Below are 16,662 nucleotides of genomic sequence, written 5' to 3' on the forward strand. Positions count from 1 at the left end.
ATAACACTTGCATTATGTATTAATCCCCCCCTTCTTTTCAAATGACCAAAAACTCTTAAACTCATATAAGGCCGCCTATAAGTGGACAGTGGTAGGATAAGGGTGGGTGGTACCGTTCAGATTGCGACCAATCTTCCTAGCCGCGAGCTATATGCAAGGAACCGGATTTTCCATGTTTGTGCTTTGTAATGTCTAACAATACTTGACATTGATCATGCATAAAATAAGGAAGCAATCACATTGTCTACAGCCAACATATTTTTAATTAATAAGAAGAATTGCATCAAAGTTTGCACTATGCTAAACACAACAAACCTACCATAATCCAGTCCTTAACAACAACAAATTTATTGATTACATACAGAACAAGAGAGACCCTATGTACAAAAGCTCACGACGCATCGATCAGGAAACCAGCTCTATATTATTTTGCCTGCCTTTCTGCTGCTTCCCTTCATCTTGATGACAGTCTGAAATATGCTAAAATCTTCTGATCATTTCTTCTGCTTTCAGGTGAAGAAAGTCATTTCACTTTGGTTAACAGCAAAGTTCTCCTAGACATCAATCTTGACACCGTCTTCATCTTTATCACTTTCTCCCGGCTCTTCACATTGAACATATTTGTATGATGAAGCGAAGTACAAGTACACCATGAAATCTATTGTGGTAAGAATGGCCAACAAGAAGTAAAACCTCTCTAGATGACCCTTGTTTAGATCTTCCGGAATCCACCCTGGATTGCTACCTCGCGCAGTTATTTTCATAAGTAAAGTAACTATGATGCTACTCATATAGTTCCCGAATGACATTGACAACATGCAAAGTGCACTCCCAAAGCTCTTTAATGCTTTGGGTGCTTGTCCATTGAAGAATTCCAACTGACCAACATACATGAAAACCTCGGATGCACCAACAAGCATGAATTGAGGTATTTGCCAAAAGATGCTTAGAGTACTAGCCTCTCCACAATCCTCACAATCCTTTATCGCATATTTCAGCCTGTAAACCTCCACAGTGCCAGCAGCTACCATAGATAAAATCGCAAAGATGAGACCAATCCCCATTCTTTGAAGCTCAGTAAGACCTCTACTCCTCAATCGAATGGCAAGAGGGTTCAAAACACGACGAAAGATGAAGATGAAGGATGCAACACTAAGTATGTCGAAAACAGACATGCTAGCTGGTGGAATACGGAAGCCACCTTTGATGGTTACTTTCATCGCCGCACCTTGCTCCACAAAGAGGGAAGCCATTTGAGTGAAGACTACAGAGTACATAATAGTGCAAACCCATATTGGGAGAAGCCTTAATATGCATTTAACTTCTTCGACTTGTGTGACAGTACACAAGTTCCTTTCGTTGTTGGATGAGGTGGGAACCGCAGCTTTATCCAAGATCCTGTGACATTACAATAAATCATAAACGTTCAATTTGCTAAAAATTAATTTTAAGAGCAAAAATTTTAATTGTTCTAGGTGTTACATATATAACAAGGAGTAAGGTTTAAAACATACGATAGTCCTTTGGTGTGCAAAATCTTTTTCCTTCCATTTTTAACGTATGTCTTTGCATCCAATTCATACAAACTATCCCCTTCTGCCGGTACAGGAACCTTCCATTTCTTCAAGGATGCCACAAGAACTCTGCCAAACCTCGAAACAGGGTTTCCTAACGACTTGTAGTGTCTATAACGAGGCGTACCACCAAGGAAAAGTGCCAAAGCAATAAGGGCAATAATAGCTGATATAAAGAACCCAAATGCCCACCTTCCATGATCTTCATAGTAGGCCAATAAAGTGTTGGAAAATAGAGATCCTAAGTTGAAAGCCAAGTAGAAATAACTAAAGAAGGAGATTTTCGAGTGTCTTTCCTTAGGATGTTCTACATCAAATTGATCAGCCCCAAATGACGCGATATTTGGCTGGTACCCTCCATTCCCTAGGGCCACCATGTATAATGCAGTGTAGAACAACGCGACATGGAAGCCAGAGTGGGAGTTACATGGAATTAGCTCAACTCCACAACCTCTAGGCTTTAGTAAAAATAAGTATGATGATAGTGACAATAATGCCAAGCCCTGTAACATAAAGTTTAAAGCATCAGTATATACTTGTGTACCATCTCATCTAATTAACAACGAAACGAACTTAATTGTGTACCATCTCATATAACAACTATAGGATCCTTTAATGTGTTACAATATGTATGTTGTGCAATATAACAATAGAAACTTACAAGGACAAAGATTGCTTGAAAAATCGTGCAAGTTTTGTAACGACCCCAATAGGAATCACTAAGGAAGGCACCAAGTAGGGAAAATAGATAAACAGTTCCAGTCCATTTGCTAACATTGTTAGCTGCATCAGCATTACTTTGTCCTACCACTCTTGTCAAAAACAATACTAGGTTTACTCCTATGCCGAAAAATGCTAATGTAGCCAGCCCTTGATTCACTGTAATTATAATCATCACACGTTCAAAAATATTAGTAATATGACAACTAAATGAGGCGAAAATGAAAACTCAATGGCAAAAATAAATCCGAAATGATACCTAAGATTAGGATACCAAGGCTCCATCTTCCGGTCTTAGCACGTACTGCTGGTTTACCATATAAATCAACAGTTCCATCAAGAGTGTATTCTACTGATTCACTTTCATCTCTTATCTTTTCCTAGATAAAAAATTAAAAAAAAAAAAAAAAAAAAAAAATCAAATATGAGTTATTACAGTCTATAGACACACACTTAAAGTCTGTTTTAATTGACTGAACTAGTCTGAAGAGAACAGACCCTTACAAATATGGAACATGGTACTCCGTATGTGATGAAAAAGTAACAATAACAATTATACGTATGCGTTACATTAAATAACTAACTTGAACTTGGATTTTTTTTTTTCTTTTACCTTCATCACTGTTTTTTTCCCTTAAATTTTCTTTTTTTTAAAAAAAAATAAATAAAATAATACACTAATTTTAGGCTAAATGTTAGTCGTCTGAGTTTTAAGTGATTCACTAGGTTTGCTTAGCAAACTTGTTACTAATTGTCTACATGCAACGTAGATCTTTAATTAACATTATTTTTGGAGTTACTACATCCGTCTTTTTTCTATGGTTACATATCGACTTTGATGATCAATGTTAAAAACTTTGACTATAAAATATACCGTTATAAAGATCAAAATCTTATCATATAAATGTTATTGGATTCGTTTTGAAATGAATTTTCAATATATAAAAGATGTGCATCAAAAATCGTAAAGGTCGATAGTTTAGAGACAGAGTGAGTATCTAGTTTATAGTCGGGTTTGAGTTTGGTTCAGCTCTGTTTTATGGAGTATTGTAACAAACTCCTTTATTATACATCATCTAATTTTACCAAGTCTAGGACACACTTATAATATGCAACGTGTTGAATTGTATAAGCCAAGTGGCCAACTATTCTCTTCTTTATAATTTGAGTAGTACACGTGGAACAAAGTTTGTTGATGATTTTGAGGTAAATATTAAGTACATACATTAAATTACAGCCTTTTACTGAATATATGGTTGGTAGTTAAGATTACAGATTACTCCGTATTTATTTAAACTTGTACTTTGGATTGGTTGCATTTTTATTTTTTTTTTGGTACTTTCATCAAGTAAATACACTCCCTCTAATCCCAAAGAGATTGCACCTATATTTATTAGGTCAATATTTAATTTTGATTATGAATATTCATTAATGTTATGGATAATATAATCACCTATGATCTATTAAATTAGTCATAACTAGGGGTGAGCAAAAATTCAGGGTACCCTGATGTGGAACCGGAACCTGTTCAGAACCGCAGGTTCCAAATCCGGAACCTGTTGATCAGGTTCCGGTTCCGGGTAATGAAATTAAGAACCTGTTGCAACAGGTTCCGGTTCCGGGTAATAAAATTTTGGACCTAGAACTTGTAGGGTACCCTGTTGGTACATGTTCCCTATAGGGTAAATGAAACCGGAACCTATATGGTATTATATATTCTAGACAATTAGTGTTGGTTTGTTATATCTGAAGTACTATACTAAAGTTGTAAGCTTTTATTGTGAGCATCCATTTTTAAAAATATAAATTTGTCACAATTTATCAAGTAACTATTAAGCTTACTTTGAAAGACAGGGTATCCTGTTTAGGAACCGGAACCTGCAGGTTCCGGTTCCAGTTCCCAATTCTTAGGAATTTGTTACAACAGGTTCCGGTTCCGGTTCCTATTTTTAGGAACCTGTTGCAACAGGTTCCGGTTCCGGGTACTGATATTTTTACAGGGTACCCTGCTACGCTCACCCCTAGTCATAACACCCTGTAAAAAAAAAGTTAGTCTTAATACCTTATGATATTTAAATATCTAGAAGTTGAAATTTTTTACCGTTTAATTTGTTTCTTAAAGATTGTAAAATTTCAAATAAGTTAATTTTTAAGTAACAAAGGTAAATGCTGTTAAATCGTTTTCGCCAAGTTAGGATAAAGAGTGAAGACGTTCTTCTGCATCTTATGTTCGAGACCAATAAGTAGCGTTAAAAACTAGCCCGATCTAAAAAAAAAAAAACAAAATCAAATTCAGATTTCGACTTATTTGGACACAACAATTTAATATGAATTAATTTTAAAATAGACCTGGTCCGACTTCATTGAACCAATCTAGACATCCGAATTAACATCTCTAGACCATTATCATCAATTAGGTTAAATTCTATTTATTCCATCAAACAACCATCGCTCTTGAAGTTTGATTGACGTACATACATCAAGTACAAGGTTAGCTAAACTTTTGATACATTACTCATAAAGTACATAACCTAGCTAGTGATAGCAGAGAACAAGAAATTGTTCAGTTTAGCTATATTTGTTGATGTTTGTGGGTGTTTCCTTTTTCCATATTTATGCCAAATACGAAGTATAAGCTAAAAGAGTAAAATGCTTGATATTTTGTTAGTCCATGATAAAATTGGAGAAATTTATGGAGAAAAAAAGGTGTCCATGAATTATATTGGAGTCCTATCTCCGTGGAAGGTCTATAACCTTCTACAAACCTATGAAATTTCCAATGATAAAAGAAAACAACAATAAATCATATCCATATCCAAATAATTAGATCACTAGCGTCACGTGTCACAATTCCTTTTATCTTTCCCTTTCTGAGAGGTTTTATTTTTTTGGGAAAATAAGCATTAGTGTCATGTGATCTCCTTTTCTTAGGGTTTTATTCCTTCCATCTTTAAATTTAATTTTTAATTAGACGGTGATTGACTGATTGTCTTTACAAAACATACTTTAAACCGAAAGAACTTTAATCATCTTCGCAACTTATAAATTCCTTTTACCATTATAATTCAATGTAACCCCATGTTCTCACTTTTTAAAAACTCCACGAGTTTCTTCCTCTATAAAATCGGGCCAAAAGTTAGCTAGTTAAAACAAATTAAAGAACACTTTTTTTTTTTTTGAAACAAATTAAAGAGCACTTTAATCTCCGAATGATCATTAAACAAACAAGAAAGGTAATTACTTTATCCATACAAATCAAATTAATAAACATGCATGCTTTAAATCCAAACAAAAAACTTTATCATACATCAAAATCAAGAAATTCATGTACCGTACCTTTTGGAAAATCTTGAACCAAGTCATTGTTGCACCACGATGTTATTGTTATCGTCGTCGTCTAAGAAACTACATAAACAAATTAATTTATGTATACTTGCGAATTATTCAGGCAAGTAAATTGATGACAATAAATTACAAAGAAGGTGTTAGAGAAAAAGGAAGATTTTAAAAATAAAATTTGTAATTTAGTTTATTTGCGCTTTTATTATGTGAGAGTGTAGTTGAAACAGTGAACAAAACCTCCCATATATATAGAAAAAAGTTGTTAAATATTTTTTTTTTTTTTTGTTTTTTTAGAATTTGTTAATTAATTAATTAATTATTAAATGCACCGCTACTTATATGACGTGGGTTAAAAATTAATTAAAAAATTAAAAAATAAAATAAAATTTCACTAGATAATAGGAGAAAATAGTTGAGTTTGTTGTGATGCATGCTTAATAGGAGCAGACATTGTGCAGTGATAAAGAAACGTGGATCTCTTTGGTTTGAATACCTAGAAATTTGAACCAACTTTGTTTATAAGATGTTGTTCATTATTAGGTCAAATTTGGCAATAATTAAAGTAGATGTCTTTAGGTTGTTTTGATGATGACATGTTCATTATAAAGTTAAAATTAACTATTCACCAATTTTTGCAAGATTCATGTGAGCTAAGTTTGGACTAGTAAATTACAATATTTAACTTGAATTGTCCTCTATTTAGACGTGATTAAATTAAATTGTATTCGAAAATCAACCCAATTGACTCAATGTAGGTGAGAGACGGAGAGAATCATTGAAAAATAGAGAACCGAGAAAATATCTAATTGGAAATCAACACCATCTAAAAAATAATTTAACAAAATTAATTAACTATTATTATAATGCGATCAAGATCAACCAGCCAAGCCAAATAGAAATTCTAATAAAGGATGATTGTATACGTTAATACGTGTATGTTACTTGAAGTGGAATGTATAAGAATTTGAAAGCGATGATGATTGATGAACATGAAATAGGCATTAATAAAAATGTGATATTCTAGCCTAAATTTATAACACTCATACTAGGCGATGTACTTCATATTATGGTTCTTATGGAAATGATAGTAGTATGTACATAATACAATCAAAAGTGAAATAATAAGTGAACTAAGGGCATTCAACACGTGTTCTGTCATGCATAAATATCTTAAATTAGTAAGATACATATCTATACATATTGTTTGTACTCTATACTATATTTATTTTTTTTATTTTTTTTGAGAACTACGAAGTACTAGATTATACTTTGCACTGTCAAATTTATTATTACGCTGTACTCAGTCTTAAAGCTGCATATGTCATTACCTTTAAATTTTATCCTTTAGCAAAAATTGGAAAAAAAAAAAAAAAAACAAACAAACAAAATTTCCTATTGATGTTACCATACTTACCGATGACAAACAATTAATATTACCGTTATTGAGATGCGAAGTATATTATCATAAGAGGGGAGATATTTTTGAGGTTTACTGATACTTACTACTCCTTATTTTACTGAAATGATAAGAAATAGTCAAAAGTTATAAATTAAAGGTGATACGCAGTATAACAGCTCGTTGCCTCAAAATCAATTGAGAAGGATGTTATTATAGCGAATCGCAACTCTTGATAATGCCAAAGGCCGTATAATTGGTACACAACTTCAACTTTACAACTAACTTTAATTCATTAAAAATATTTTTACACTACAATTGAGTTAAATATTTACCGTTATGATTATTTATTTGTTGCGGTAATTTAAACACTTCCTATGAGTATACGGAGTATATTTAGATTTTTTTTTTTTTTTTTTTTTTTTTTTTTTTTTTTTTTTTTTTTGCGTCAAAAAAAAAATATTTAGATTATTTTTATAATTTTTAAGATTCTTTTTTTATCTATTATTTTTATGTCATTGAGCAACCATCAGTTGTCAATTCTAGGTAGGACTCTTAAGTCCCTTTAATTTTTTTTTATTATTTTGATATATACATAAATAACTAAATAAGACATATTTCATCACATTTTGGCCCTTACTTTTTAGATTTTTTTTTCACAGAGGATTCACTGTAAGTTACTATAGACAATTATAATCAATAATTATATTGAGGTGTGTAAAACAAAATAAACTATCATACAATTCATACTCCAACAATATAGTAATGGGCGGGTTTGAGTTTGATAATCCAATTATAGATTCCCGATGTCTTATAAGGAGAAACATTTGTGTAAGTGTAAGACTTTCTTGCCATTGTAGCACCACTAACCACTTTTACTAGCACATGTAACCTTATCACAATTTTTCTACATCGTCTTTAAATAACACATGAGATTCTCATCACAATAGAGGGCAACGTCTTAACTTGCAGCCTTAGGGCTAAGCTAGGCAAAACATCTGAAGACATGGTTATGCGGAGTGGAAGGCTATTTTCAAAGATTTCGAGACCTCAAGTGATGGTAATAGGTGCATCACAATCATATAGTGTTACATTATTGATTGAAATCACATATGACCATAAGTAAGTGACATAAAGGCTTGTGGTGCCAATGAGCTAGTGAAAGGTTGCAGGCGACATGCAGTGTACATAATTAGCTAAATTGATTGTTAAGAGGCAAAATAATTGTTGCAACCACCAAATTTAATTGGCCTTTTAGATTCTCGTGGGATCAATAAGAAGCGCATCAACCTCGTTCTTTTTAGGCTCTCAAAATCATAAAAAAATTGTCATTGAAGTGGATGTCTTGATTTGGAATTATAATTGGATGACCAATTGGTCATTAGGTCTATACAAAGTTCTAATAATCCGTTTGGTACAATACTAGCTACAAGTCTACAATTACATAGCAATTTCATAAATATATCATAGTATTGTGGTAAAAAAAAAAAGGAGAGTTTCAATCAACAACTATTCATATGATTTTGAGATCTACTCTATAAGGTGTCGTGAATCTTCTATTGGGTAATCAAACTCATCTGCCCATTAATTATTATATTAATCAATATTAGATTGTTAATTTGGTGTTCACCACATTATAATTGTTGGTTTTTGATTGTTAACAGTGTATCCTTGGCCTTTGTGAAAGTAACCACAAAATTGAATGGACCCAAAAAATGTCATATATATGTATGGAGTACGAAAAATCAGTTGTCAGTCTTAAAGCGATAAAGCAAATAATAAGATCTATAATTACAAATTTACAATAATTAAAGAAGTCAAGTTAGAATTGACAACTGAGGTGATTGCTCATGACGTTCACAAACCACAAAGTATTGGATAAGTTAAATCGTTGCAAATAATACGAAAAAGAAGTACGGAGTAGTATATAATTGAAATCATCATTGATTTATATTTTATTTATGCTCTCTCAAATAAGAGCCCTTCAAACTTGCAATAAAAAAGCAAAAGAAACTCATTAATTATTCCCGCCACTAAATATTTTACTTGGAATATTAGTCTTGCTTTTGATACCATGTTATACAATACATCCAATTTAATCAAAAGATGATATAATACAAAATTATATTTGTATGAAATTTATTACTAGTGTATTCTAATACAACAATTGTGTAAGACTTGCAAGTACTCGTATATCAGACTTATAGCCAGATTGACATATCAATGACATTATCCAAAGAAAAAAAAATGTGTTCTAGTGAAGCTTAGCTTTTGTCTTTATCTTATCTAATTGTAAATTGGTGCTGACTGCTAAAATTTACCAAATACAAAAAAATGTTGCACTATTAATAAATTGGAGGAATTCTTGTAATGAGATAGAAAAAAAGAATTAAGGGATGCCAATTTTATTTCATAAGTATGTTACAGCAGTTGATCTAAGCCCCTTTTACAAAATCTCACACTCGGAGACTTGAGAAAAACAACTCTACACGTAAAATAGTTGTATAATATTTTAATTGACAATCAAACAAATACACTTTCATCTTCAGGATCATTTCTCAATCTAGAGTAGCTTGATAGCAATGGGCCCAATAGCTAAAAGGTAGCCAACTAATAGGGAACGAAATTAATCAGATCACCTAGTTGTCAATAATAACAACGAGCCTTACAATTACTTTAGTTAGTAAGAACAAGACGGTAATTTCATACCCTATTAGTTCGCTAAATGTTAGCCACTACGACTTTTTTTTTGAAAAAGTATTTATCTTGATGGAGAAAATCATTTCATTAGATAGTATAATACTCCACTACTCCATATCAAAAGATCTCCTAGACTTCAATTTTGCCACATTCTTCATCTTCATCAATTTCTTCTTGTGGATCTTCACATTGAACATATTTGTATGTTGAAGCAAAGTACAAATACACCATGAAATCTATTGTGGTAAGAATTGCCAACAAGAAGTAAAACCTCTCTAGATGACCCTTGTTTAGGTCTTCAGGTATCCACCCTGGATTGCTACCTCGAGCAGTTATTTTCATTAGTATGGTAACTATGATGCTACTCATGTAGTTCCCGAACGACATCGACAACATACATAGTGCACTCCCAAAGCTCTTTAATCCTTTGGGTGCTTGTCCATTGAAGAACTCGAGCTGACCAACATACATAAAAACCTCGGATGCACCAATAAACATGAACTGAGGTATTTGCCAAAAGATGCTTAAAGAACTAGCCTCATCACAATCATTATTACAATCCATTTTCGCGTATTTTAGCCTGTAAACCTCTACAACACCCGCGGTTACCATGGCTAAAAACGCAAGGATAAGGCCAATCCCCATTCTTTCCAACTCAGTAAGACCTCTCTTCCTTATTTGAATGACTACAGGGTTTATAACACGACGATAGATGAAGATGAAGGATGCAACACTAAGGATGTCGAATACAGACATGCTAGCTGGTGGAATGCGGAACCCACGACTTCCAATGGTTACTTTCATCGCGGCACCTTGCTCCACAAAGAGAGAAGCCATTTGAGTGAAGACTACAGAGTACATGATTGTACAAACCCATATCGGAAGGAGTCTTAGTATGCATTTAACTTCCTCAACTTGTGTAACGGTACATAACCTCTTTTCATCGTAGTTTGAAGACGTTGAGGTGATAACCGCAGCTTTTTCCAAAACCCTGTAACATAAAAATATATTAAGATTAGCTACTTAATTCAACAAATTATGTGCTTGCATTGTTTTTTATATAGTATAGGTCGGTCCATTTAATTTTATGAAGTTATTTGGTGTTAAAACTTACGTTAGTCCTTGGGTGCGTAAGATCTTTTTCCTTCCATTTTTAGCGTAAGTCTTAGCATCCAATTCATACAAACCATCCCCTTGTTCCGGTACACGAACCTTCCATTTCTTTAAAGTAACAACAACTACTTTGCCAACCCTCGAAATCGGGTTTCCTAAGGACTTGAAGTGCCTATAATGAGGCGTACCACCAAGAAAAAGTGCCAAAGCCAAAAGAGCAGTAATAGCTGATGCAAAGAACCCAATTGCCCATTTTCCATCATTTTCATAGTAGGCCAATAAAGTGTTGGAAAACAATGACCCTAAGTTGAATGCCAAGTAGAAAAAACTAAAGAAGGAGATTTTGGACCCTCTTTCCTTAGGATGTTCTACATCAAATTGATCTGCCCCAAATGTCGCGATGTTTGGCTGGTATCCGCCGTTGCCTAGAGCCACCATGTATAACGAGATGTAAAACAACGGGACATGGAAGCCGGAGTGAGAGGTGCACGGTGTTAGCTCATCTCCACAACCTCTAGGCTTTAGTAAGAACAAGTATGATGATAGTGATAACAATGCCAAGCCCTACAATATCAAAGTTATATGCATAAGTAATAAATTCAAATAAAGGCCGAGATTTTTTTTTAAGTGTTACAGTAACATAAATGATGTAACGTTATGTTAGAAACTTACCACGACAAAAATTGCTTGAAAAATGGTACAAGTTTTGTAACGACCCCAGTACGAATCACTAAGAAAAGCACCAAAAAGCGAGAAAAGATAGACGGTTCCCGTCCATTTGCTAACATTATTTGCAGCATCAGCGTTGCTTTGTCCTACCACTCTTGTCAAGAACAACACAAGGTTTACACCTACGCCAAAAAATGCTAACGTAGCCAACCCTTGATTAACTGTAATTAACCAAATGAAGCAATAAAAACCTTAATTAGTAAAAATATTAATCACAAATTATTTATCTAAATATACATGATGAATTAAAAATAAGGAATTTGAAGGGGTATATAATTATATACCTAGGATTAAAGTAGCAGGCCCCCATCTTCCAGTTTTGTTACGTATGGCTGGTTTACCATATCGATCAACGGTTCGATCTAGAGTATATTCTATTTCTTCACTTTTGTCTATTATTTTATCCTGAAAATCATCATTAGAAAGGTTAGTACTTCAATCCTATCGTATTATATCTAACGACGACTTATAATAACGAGAGCACGTATTATAAAAAGAAAGCACCATGACATTTATTTGTGGACGGATGAAGTATAAAATATGTATATATAAAATTAACAAATTAAAAAATTAAAAAATTGGAAATGGTTATGAATAATGAAATCGGAACAAAATTTTTTAAAAAACAATTGAAGAACAAAGATTAGAAACAAAAAAAAAAAAAAAGAACCAATCTCTCAAAATTAACATAAAAAGAAAATAATTATTATGTGAGATTATTTAAAAGTGAAATCAAAGCTTTACATCACATTTAAAATAAAAGATTGAGAAGATAATCACGTATAATTCATGATATTTGAAGGTAAATAAACAATCACGATAATAATGGATAAAATTGATTTAAATCAAAAAGTTTACGATGGAATTGATTGTGTACAGGAAATTGCCAAGTTGAATTTAACGGTGAAGTTGAAGGATCAAGAGGTAGCATTGTTGGCTGTTCGTGAAGATATTTATTTGCGTGTGCAAATTAGTTATTTTCCTCTTTTATATATTTATATAAAGATATAAATTTTTTAATTAATTTATTTTTGGTTATACAATACGTACATAATTTGTCACCAAGTAATACAACTCAAATTTAAATCAAAAGTTTGGTTGTTTTATGGTTGTCCATTTGATGAAGGCATCATCATGCATGGAAATGTGAATTAGGCTTGGAGCACTCTATTTGTTGACGAGTGACGACGACGCAACCTCGGCCAAATGCATGCACAAGCCTTAGTGTAGTAGACGACGTCGCCAACCTAATCAACTTCAATTCCATACATAGTCAATACGAAATTGAAATTATTTTTATTAAACCATACGAGTATAATAATAATTATTCATATGTTGATACTCATGCATCAAAGATCAAGAAATTAAGATCATGTACACACCTTTTGACAAACGTTCAAACACGCCATAGTTATTACGTTGTTGTTGTTGTTGTTGCTGGTGGTGGTGGTGATGGTGGTGGTCGTGTCGTCTGAGAAGTTATATATGCAAAAGAAACAAAGGTATGTATGATCGAATGTGTTCAAAATTTAGGGATTGAGTGTATTGTTGAAGAAGAGGAAGAAGATGAATAAAAGATTGAAGTTGAATGAATTTAACTAATAGCTTTACAAGTTTGCTTGTAAGAGTGCACTTAAAAGAGTGAGCAAAGTTTGGTATATATAGAGGAAAAAAAAGAGGATTAATGGACACTACTCAACTAGATGACGTAAAAAATGTAACCAAAAAAAAAGTTACTTTTAGTGGAAACAAATAGTTTCACGGGAAGATAGGAGGAAAAAGCAGAAAATTTGTTGTGCATGCTTAAATGAAGCACAAAAAAATAAAAGAGACGTGTTTTTATTGGATTTGATTACCTGGGATCCATTTTATTTACTAGTACAACTTGTTCATTTCTCTTTTTGTCAACTTTGGCTAAATTAAAAGTAGGTGTGTTTAGGCTGTATTGATTATGACATTTTTAACAAACTATTTGCCACATTAAGCATTTTGTTGGCTTGATTATGAGTTTTTAATCACTTTAAGTAATTACTTAATAAGCTCATGTAGATAGTTAGATACTTAGATGTATCATGTATGCATGTATGGTCTAATGTTGGAAGGTGGTACAAGTATTGATGTTTTTTAGTTATGATCCCATAATAATTAGGGAGCCTAAATTGATAAAGTAATAATGGGCTTTAGTATGGGTTTAGCTATTTGGCACGTGTCATATACAGTTAGGTTTTGTTCTTTTTTTTTTTTAACTTTAAAAAGTTTTTCGAATTAATTTTATGATAAAAGAATTTCGATAATTTCATACTTCATATAAGTTTTTATTTATATAAAGTGTCTCGACTTTGATATATTATTCTTAAACTACAACTAGTTTATAACTTAACACTATTTAGACAAGCTAAGTGTAATTGTACAACCAATTAGTCCGTATATTACAAGTTAGATCTAGATCTCCTATTTGAAGGCGGAAAAAGGAGTTTACACCCCACAAATAAGGTGTATAAGTTCGACTTATACTTGTATATACTTAGGGCCTATTCATAATATTTACTTAATTTCAGTTCAGTTCAATTCAGTTCAGCTCCAATCAGTTCAGTTCAGTTTAGTTCCAATCAGTTCAGTTCAGCTCTTAATTTCCCTCTCACATAAAATATTCATTTCAGCTCAATTCAGTTCAGTTCAGTTCAATTCAGCTCCAATCAGTTAAGTTCAGTTCAGCTCAGCTCAGTTCAGTAAATGTGAACAGACCTTTAATCAACCCAAATTTTATTTAATTGGTCGAGTGAAACTTATTATTTTTACTAAATATCAATTCTTCCCTACCTTATAAAAAGTAGAAACTTACTCTTATGAATAGTGTAATGCCAATTATACCCTTTAAAATGTGCATTTACATATATACCCTCATTAATATGTACAAGTTTTTTTAATGAATAGTGTTTGGACAATTATACCCTCTGAAATATTTAATTACGTACTTATTTGCTTTCATGCATTAATGTTAGTTGTCTTGGATATTTATACTCATAAACATAGTTGTGTACATATTTTTTTGTCACTAATTTTGCCAATAACTAAATTTATGATTTTAAGACCAAGCCGAAAGAGTAACTAGATATGACTAGCTATGCGCGCGCATCGAGCGCGTTAGCTGCCCTAGTTTAGTTAAAAGGTGAAATGAGCGGATCAGGGCCTTAAATTAGCTACATGATCAACTTAATTATTTTGACTAATAATTTAGGGTAATACAAAGTATATCACTCGTGATGAACTAAATACCATACGTTCAATAATTTAAAACCTATCAACTACTTATATTATTTAGTACAATGTTAAATATATAATCGTAACACTTATCCAATTAAATTCTCCCTCGTGAATAAAGCACAAAAATTAATTGGTGCATCTAAACCTTAATTAATTAATTGGTACATAAATAGGTCTTCATCTAACACAACCATAGCCAACCCATAAAAGTTAGAACAAAGAATTGGGAATTGGGGGTCACATCTTGTCTCCCCAAGTAGCATATAAACTCCCAATTTGGTTGGTATATTATTACACTTCCTGCATTCCAGCTTCTTTCCTTTTTACTAATTAATTAATTTTTAAGCTTTATTAAAAAACATTTATGATAATTACAGCTGGGGATTATAATTAAATCATGGTTATAATCATCACTAGTCAATTCTAAGACGTCTTTTATTAATGTGTTAACATTACTTCGTAACATCTGTTATAATTGGACTATTTTACTATAAGAGGATGTGTTTATCTTTAGTAAGTACACTCTCCGTTTTTATTTACTTTCAACATTTTCGTAGTGTACATTATTCACAAATTCAACTTGAATTACACTTTGTTATTTATAGTTAAAGAAAAGCATAGAATCATCTAAGATCTTGTTTAATTTGTTTTATTATCTTTGAAAAAAAGTATGTTAAGTCCTAATTTTTACAAATATATAATTAAACAAATTATTGTTATGCACTTATAAACATGAAAAAAAATTGTTAACTTTAAATAATATAAGGTAAATACTCCCTCCGTCCCCAAATGATAGTCCCTTATGGCCTATTTTAAGTCCCAAATTGATAGTCCCATTTGCTTTTTTCAAGTACCATTAATATCATTTTTTTATCAAAATTTCCTCCAATTACAACAATATTTGTGCAAATTTAAGTTTTCCATGTAAATTTTATTTTTCAATGTACTTTTATTACTTTCTCTCTCTACTATTTTACATACCCAATGTAAATTTATCTTTTCAATGTAATTTTATTATTTTTATTTAAGTTTCTTAATTCCCGTGATTTTTGCCCATAAGGGACTATCATTTGGGGACGGAGGGAGTATTATCTAAAGTAAAGCAAAGTCTCGGAAAAATTAATGGTCAAGTGTGTGTTCTTGTCATTTTCTTTGCTTATATAATTATGTCGGTTTAACTTTTTGTTACTTTGATAGTTTGATGTAATAGCCATCCTCTTTAATTTGTCTGTACTTCATTCTATAATATGATTGGAAATTATTTACATGAGGAAATGAGAAGGTTATTGATTTAGATGTTGAATTAGAGACGGGTATGGGTCGGACTGACATGAAGGCCAATTAGGTACAACACGGAAATGATTCGATTTGACACGAGCTCAATAAAGATAGATTCAACATGACATGAGAGGCATGTTGATTAGCCATGGGTTGTAAATAGACATCATAAACACTTTATTTATTTTTAACAATTGAACAAATATATAAAAATTTTAAGAGGGTCCGCTGGTACGACAAGACCCAGCTTTTGATTTTGAAAGATCCGCGCAAGCCAGCATAGCACGACTATTTCTTAACCTGTTTAGGTACTGCTCGTTTAAGTATAAGACACGCTAGTACGACATATATATAAGCCTACATGACCTAACCTGTGCCCAGCTTTATGTTGAATACCACTAATAAGGGATTGAAGTGTCGCGTTATACCTGGAAACACTTGGCCTTAGTTTGGCTGAATTGACCTTTAATTTGTACCATATATTGGAATAAATGGTTACATATAATCCATAAATAAATAAAATTCATCATTTTCTGTGAAATAGAA

General features: G+C 32.2%; 2 protein-coding genes across 2 annotated transcripts; both read right to left on the reverse strand.

Moving 5' to 3' along the window:
- Positions 1-343: 343 nt before the first annotated feature.
- LOC145613559 (protein NRT1/ PTR FAMILY 7.3-like) lies at positions 344-2,913 on the reverse strand. The gene is made up of 5 exons (XM_081668672.1): positions 2,908-2,913; positions 2,554-2,674; positions 2,236-2,453; positions 1,515-2,077; positions 344-1,398 (listed from the first exon to the last, which is right to left on the reverse strand). Exons 1-5 carry the CDS (start codon positions 2,911-2,913, stop codon positions 555-557), a joined length of 1,752 nt encoding a protein of 583 aa, XP_081524798.1. The 3' UTR covers positions 344-554.
- A 6,804-nt stretch (positions 2,914-9,717) lies between these two features.
- Positions 9,718-13,030, reverse strand: LOC145614608 (protein NRT1/ PTR FAMILY 7.3-like). Its single transcript, XM_081669671.1, has 5 exons — positions 12,957-13,030; positions 11,859-11,979; positions 11,518-11,735; positions 10,847-11,409; positions 9,718-10,723 (listed from the first exon to the last, which is right to left on the reverse strand). The coding sequence occupies exons 1-5, from the start codon at positions 12,981-12,983 to the stop codon at positions 9,862-9,864; spliced, it is 1,791 nt and encodes a 596-aa protein (XP_081525797.1). The 5' UTR covers positions 12,984-13,030; the 3' UTR covers positions 9,718-9,861.
- Positions 13,031-16,662: the final 3,632 nt, after the last annotated feature.

The sequence above is a fragment of the Chenopodium album genome, chromosome 25 (genome assembly GCF_948465745.1).
Source record: "Chenopodium album chromosome 25, dcCheAlbu1.1, whole genome shotgun sequence".
Classification (NCBI taxonomy): Eukaryota; Viridiplantae; Streptophyta; class Magnoliopsida; order Caryophyllales; family Amaranthaceae; genus Chenopodium; species Chenopodium album.

What these genes read in the sequence shown, in the direction of transcription:
- LOC145613559 (XM_081668672.1), bottom strand. An exon ending in TTCAAGCAATCTTTGTCCTT is followed by an intron (nt 2,078 to 2,235) that starts GTAAGTTTCTAT and finishes TTTATGTTACAG; the next exon opens with GGCTTGGCATTATTGTCACT. An exon ending in TTGCACACCAAAGGACTATC is followed by an intron (nt 1,399 to 1,514) that starts GTATGTTTTAAA and finishes GTAATGTCACAG; the next exon opens with GATCTTGGATAAAGCTGCGG.
- LOC145614608 (XM_081669671.1), bottom strand. Translation starts at nt 12,983, where the DNA reads ATGGCGTGTTTGAACGTTTGTCAAAAG. An exon ending in GTTTGAACGTTTGTCAAAAG is followed by an intron (nt 11,980 to 12,956) that starts GTGTGTACATGA and finishes GATGATTTTCAG; the next exon opens with GATAAAATAATAGACAAAAG. An exon ending in GCCTGCTACTTTAATCCTAG is followed by an intron (nt 11,736 to 11,858) that starts GTATATAATTAT and finishes GGTTAATTACAG; the next exon opens with TTAATCAAGGGTTGGCTACG.